The 6,544-nt window shown below is 36.3% G+C and overlaps 1 protein-coding gene across 1 annotated transcript; it reads left to right on the forward strand.

Moving 5' to 3' along the window:
- Positions 1-1,191: 1,191 nt before the first annotated feature.
- Positions 1,192-4,600, forward strand: LOC102949296 (non-histone chromosomal protein HMG-17-like). The gene is made up of 2 exons (XM_042959621.1): positions 1,192-1,277; positions 4,327-4,600. The coding sequence occupies exons 1-2, from the start codon at positions 1,192-1,194 to the stop codon at positions 4,598-4,600; spliced, it is 360 nt and encodes a 119-aa protein (XP_042815555.1).
- The last annotated feature ends 1,944 nt before the right edge of the window (positions 4,601-6,544 follow it).

Genomic DNA, 6,544 nt, shown 5'->3' on the forward strand with positions numbered 1-6,544 from the left:
AATATTTTAAAAGATCAAGGTTATTAAACTTGGGTTTGTGCTCCCTAGAGAATGAAAAAAGCCTCACTCTTTTCAAAGGGTCAGTACAAAACAGAGGAAATAAAGTGTCATTTGTAATTAAAATGAGGGATTTGGATGTTGTTTGAGGATAAAAAAGCAGTAGCCATCTCTTCAAAATAACTTAATTACAGAGATCATACAGGGGATTAACTAAATTTTGAGGACATTCTTTCAGAGAACAAAATGACAAGAATGAAATATTGCAGATGTGCAGATAGTAAAAACGTCCATGGAAACAAATTATCCATTGATAATCCAATTACCTGTTGCTTGCAGATCTCCAATCTGTTAATTATCTCCATTTATTTTGAATCAGCTTTCAGCCACCGAGATTCATTATGGTCCATTCAAGTCTCCGCCATAATTCAGCACTTTCTACTCTTTTTTTTAATATAAAGAAAATGGCCTATCATTTCTTCACAACTTTGATTTGTAGTGTTTTCCATCCCTTTAAACTGTTTTGGATTAGTATTATTTTTCTCTAATATGAAAACACGGTCAATCCCAATCTCAAGTGGAACATCAGTTACTGAATATATTAAGCCAGTTTTGCCATTATTTATGGAATTCCATAACGGTATGTGGGACTTTATAGAACACATAAAAACATAACCATCTCTCATCATGTTAGTATCCAGTCCCATTATTGTTCATATCACCCGCTATTTCCCTACATCGGTGAGGCATGATTAAATATTCGTGATATGACACTGAAATAGCACAAAGGAAATGGACAGAACTGAGTTGATTTCTCTTTTTCATTCATTCGTACTATCTTTGCCACGATTATATCAGCTATCATTTTCACGACATTCTCTCCCAGGGTAGCCAAAAAAGGCACCATAGGAATCTTGAAAACATCTCTGAAGTACACCTAATAGATCTATATGCTAAAAATAAATAGTGCCATGCTGCTAATTGGAAATTATGTTGAAAGGAATACACTGTTTTCTATAAGTAAAGACAAAATAACTACATAAACATTTATTGCTTTCTTACCCTCATCAAATATATTTTTTGGTGTGTTACCATTTTCCAATACGAATGCCCATGCTTCCTAGTTCTAATCCTCAAAAGAGAGATTTAGGGAATCTAACTTAATTAGCACATTGAAAGCTGTTCCAATTAGTCATGGTTCTGCCAGGAGATGTAAAGTACCAGGAGTTCATCTGTAAAAATGTGACAGCAAAACTCAATCCTTCAGTAGAAGGCATCCGGTACTCCTATAGAAAAGTATATTAAAAAGGTACGTGTGCCAAATATCTCTTATATGCTATACCTTTGCTACTTTGGAACTTGGTACCTTTGCACATGCCATTTCCTCTGTCAGTGATGCTATCACCATTGGGCACATATGACCTTCTTCATTTGCTCTTCAAGGGTGAAATCAAGTATCCTCTCCCCTGTAACACCTTCTCTGCTTCTCTATTTCTGTGTTCACATGGCAGTTTGTTCCATAAACAATAACTATCACACCAATAAAGACATGTTTTTATGAAAATCCCAACTAAGAAATGTCCAGAATGGATCAATAAGCAAAGCCTACCTATCTGCCGTCTAGAAGAGAGAAACTGTAAGTATGGAATACACCAAAAACTGAAGGTGAATGGGTGGGAAAAGATATAACACGAAACCAGGAAGTATATGAAGGCTGAGCTGGGTAAACAGGAAATTCCCCTCACCTGCGTGTCTGTAAAAGTAGTATAATAAGTAAACCATAAGACTAAAAAAGTAATCTTTATTTTTAACAGAGGGAGAGTGTGAGTCAGGGAGCAGCAGAGAGAGAGGGAGACACAGAATCTGAAGCTTAAGCAGGCTCCAGGCTCTGAGTCATCAGCACAGAACCGGACATGGGGCTTGAACTTATGGACACTGAGATCATGACCTGAGCCCAAGTTGGATGCTTAACCGGCTGAGCCACCCAGGCGCCCACCCATAAGACTTTTGTGATCTTAAATGAGTAAACATGTAAAATGTTTAGGTTAGACACATGTTCTAAAACAGTGGTTAGATATTTTATTATTGGTTTATAATGGGTTATAAGAAACACTTGTATAAGGAGCAATGGAAACACAAAGGTGATGTGATTTTGTCTGGTAGTTTATTGAAGGAATTCAAAAGAGAAGCCAATGTCCACAAAATTTGAGAGAACACCAGCAATGCAATCAGTAAAGAAAAGTGGGGATAAAATTTTAGGATGTGGGTAAACATGGTGGAAAGTAGATGGTCTGTTTGGGGAAAAATAAGTGGCTTTAATAATAAGAGGATGGAAAATACAGTGAAAGAGGGAATGGAGATTAGATTGTAAGTGCAGCATGGTGTCCTTGACTGTGTGGGGGTTCAGAGTGTTGTAACATAAAGAGCTTGAGATCTTGCTGAGATTAGGAGTCCTGTCTCATTATACCTTAGCTGTGTGATCCCTAGAAGATGATCTCAGCTCTCTGTGCCTCAATTTCTTCAGTTGTAAAGACTTGAAGATAGTGTAAAACATCAGAATATTTGTGGAATAGATGAAGACATCACTTAGAAAGTTACTACATGCAAAACTGGAGAAAATCATGTAAACTCTCAGTTTCACTTGCATATTAAAAAGAAAAGGTAGTGAAAATATTACTCATTATGAAAGTATTATTTGTAAAATGTAATGTGCTCCATACAGTAATAAAATTAAGGTACCAATTCTTAAATACATACTAAAATGCTGTCTATTGTATGAAATAAACAAAAATATATTCATTTCTTTTTTCCACTTATTTTCTATAAGGAAACAAATTTTATTAATTCTATTTTTAGCAAGAAAGAAATTACGACTAAGAAAAACTAATCAATTTCTATAGGTTCACACAAGAAACTTACACATATTTGTCATTTCAAATTCCATGCTTTGCTTCATTTTATGTCTTAAAATGGTTGTTATTGTTAATATTATTTATATTCTATTTATATTTTGTCTTTTGATTCTGTTAATATGATTAACCTGAGTTTTAAATATTGAGAGAAAATAATTAACTGGGCAAGGTTATTATATAAGTAACATTCTTAATCTAGAAACAGTTCCTTATCTGTAATCCAATGATGTCTTTGTTTAAACAAAACTACTAGGGACAAACATTTTTAGATGCTAAATTCAGTAAAAATTAGAAACATTTACTTCCTAGGGAAAATGCTTCAAGCATGTATTGAGAAATTCTCAAAGTAATAATACAACCCACATGGAAATAATTTAGCATCTGATTATAATTAAAATGTCCATCTCTGGAACATCTATCAGACTATGCCACTTGAGCTTTTCCTAGCCCCTTGGTGTGAACTGAGGCATGTAATACATTATGCAAAGTCTTCCATTCTAGAAAACCTTGCAGTATACAGTAGTTGCATAAAGCTAACAACTTTGGTCCAAAAAGAATGACAGGCCCACTATTATCTCAGGAGAGCCATTGGCTCTAAAGGTCACACTCAAAATAATTTTTCTAATTTTCTTTCATAATAGCATAGCCAGACTTTCTTTTTTTCTATCAAGTGTCTTTTCAAAAAAAATCTTCAGAAAGACCTCCACAGTCTAAGCAAAGACTATTTTTACTAGTAGGAAGCCCAATTATAGTTTATTATAAAATCACCTGCCATGGTATGTACAGACCAGTTAAAGTGTGTACAATGTAAATTATTTTTTTTTTATTTTAAATGTATTTCAAGTTAGTTAAACAGTATAGCACTGGTTTCAGGAGTAGAACCCAGAGATTCGTCACTTACATACAACCGCAGGGCTCATCCCAACAAGTGTCATCCTTAATGCCCATCACCCATTTAGCCCATCCCCCAGCCACCTCCCCTCCAGCAAACCCCAGTTTCTTCTCTGTATTTAAGTCTCTTAGGGTTTGCCTCCCCCTCTGGTTTTATCTTATTTTTCCTTCCCTTTCCCTACATCCATTTGTTTCTCAAATTCCACATATGAGTGAAATTATATATTTGTCTTTCTCTGCCTGACTTATTTTGCTTAGCATAATATACTCTAGTTCCATCCACATAGTCACAAATGGCAAGATTTCATTATTTTTGATTGTTGAGTGGTATTTCCAGCATGTGTGTGTGTGTGTGTGTGTGTGTGTGTGTGTGTGTGATTACCAATGCCTTCAGGTGCTGACCTCAAAGAGCGTTTCAAGTGTTCTAAAAGTTAATTTAGGTATCAAAAGGCAACATGAATCCTTAGGAGGAGTGTGAAAACCTAGAGAGAAGGACCCCTTGACCCACTAAAGCCCACCCCTCCAGCGTCACCACGTCCAAGAGAAAGGCTGAAGGGGAGGCTAAAGGAGATAAAGCCAAGGTGAAGGATGAATCACAGAAAAGATCTGCAAGGTTATCTGCTGAAACTGCTCCTCCAAAGCCCAAGCCTAAAGAGGCCTATGCAAAGAAAGGAGAGAAGGTACCCAAAGGAAAAAACAGGGAAGTTGATGCCTGCAAGGATGGGACTAACACTGCAGACAATGGAGTTGTCAAAACAGACCAGACACAGAAAGCTGAAGGTGCTGGAGATGCCAAGTGAAGTGTGTGCATTTTTGATAACTGTATACTTCTGGTGACTATAGTGTTTGAAATACTATTCTTATCAAGTTTTATAAAAATGCAGAATTTGGGGGGTACCTGGGTGGCTTATTTGGTTACATGTCCAACTCTTGATTTCCTCTCAGGTCATCTCAGGGTTCATGAGATTAAGCCCTGTATCAGGCTCTGTGCTGACAGTGCAGGGCCTGCTTGGAATTCGTTTCCTCCTCCTCTCTGTGCCCCTCCCCTACTTGTGCTCACGTACACATACATGTGCATGCTCTCTCTCTCTCTCTCTCCCTCTCTCTCTCTCTCAAATAAATATAAAAAATGCAGAATTATGTTTTACTTTTTTTTTAAGCTAGTTGTTAGCACAGAGAATACTTCATTGTTGTTTCGGGAGAAAAGCACATGTCACTAATAGACTATCTCTGAAGCTGGATTGATATAAGGGAAAACACCTTTCCTTTCTAGTTTTGAGAAACTTCCTCTTGGTTCCCGGGAGGACGGTTTCCTTGATGCTGATGGACATTAGCCACCTTGGGACAAACATCTTGTAGTGTAGAAAAACTAAAATTCATTTTTTTATGTCTTATTTTCCCTCTCTACCTTCTGTATAGACTTGACTCCCTTAAATCCAGAAACCTGTTGGAACTTGACCACCAAAAATGGTTCCCGGTACATCAGGCAATCTGCTATTGAGATGGCATCTCTCAAAAGAGCTCCTTTTTTAGCTTGTCCATCTTCAAATTGATGATGCTGCCATTTAGATTTCATTTTCTGGAAGTCAGGGTTGGCTTGTGAAAAGTTGTTAAACAACATGCTAAATGTGAAATGTCAACCCTCATCTAAACTTTCCCTGTTCAGAGAATCACATGAAGATTTCATTGGATTTTATAGTGGCTTTCTGATTTGGGCTGTCCATTAAAGAAGGGGGTTTGAAGGTTGTATACTGTTAATGATTATATGTCCATATCTTGCCTATAACACCATGATTGTTTATGAAAAGCATCTTTGATAAAGCTGGATACAGTTTGGCTTGGGGGAAAAAAAGGGAAAAAGAATCCTTGGATTAAAAAGTACTATTCTCTTTTCTATTTTAGTTTACTAAGAGCATAGAAGAGAAAACCAAGCATCTTTGTGTTTTTTCACCAGAGTGTTTAAGAAGACATCTTTGTGATATGTTCAAAAGTACAAACTCTTTGGAATTAAGAAGTATTTTACTATCTACTTGATATTTGATATATGAAGACTTAAGTCCTTTTTTTAATTAAAAAATTTTAATGTTTATTCATTTTAGAGACAGAGAAAGTAAGAGTGGGGGAGGGGCAGAGAGACAGGGAGACACAGAATCTGAAGCAGGCTCAAGGCTCTGAGCTGTCAGCACAGAGCCCAACAAAGGGTTTGAATCCCCAACCCATGAGATGACGACCTGAGCCAAAGTCAGACACTTAACTGACTGACCCACCCAGTCATCCCTTAAAGACTTAGGCTTTAACCGAACTTTCCTATCCTCTTTGTCAAACTTTGTTGGATCTATGGAAATATTACATAAGTTAATTAAAGTAATACTTTTGAAGCAAAAGTTTTTATCTTTTAAAATTTTTCCATATCATGATCCCAAACTTAAGTCAATATGAAGAGTCTAGTGAATATACTCTTTCCACAGGTTGTTCAGTTCAAAGGAGGCTACTCTATAAGGTCATTTTCCTTTGACTAATGTCTTCAGATGCTCTATTAAGTGAGTTGTCACTTGGTACTTTATGCCAAATAATTAAAGTAAAAGAAAATACAGCTTAACAATTATGTTATCACTTGTAATATAGCAAATTATTATTACTGACCTTCCCACCAACCTCTATTTATTTGAACCAGTAGGTGCTTCATCTCAAGAAATGGTGAATTTGTTTTCTAGTAATTGGCTAATATGCAACACTCACTGGAG

This window comes from Panthera tigris, chromosome D1, assembly GCF_018350195.1.
Source record: "Panthera tigris isolate Pti1 chromosome D1, P.tigris_Pti1_mat1.1, whole genome shotgun sequence".
In the NCBI taxonomy this organism is placed as follows: Eukaryota; Metazoa; Chordata; class Mammalia; order Carnivora; family Felidae; genus Panthera; species Panthera tigris.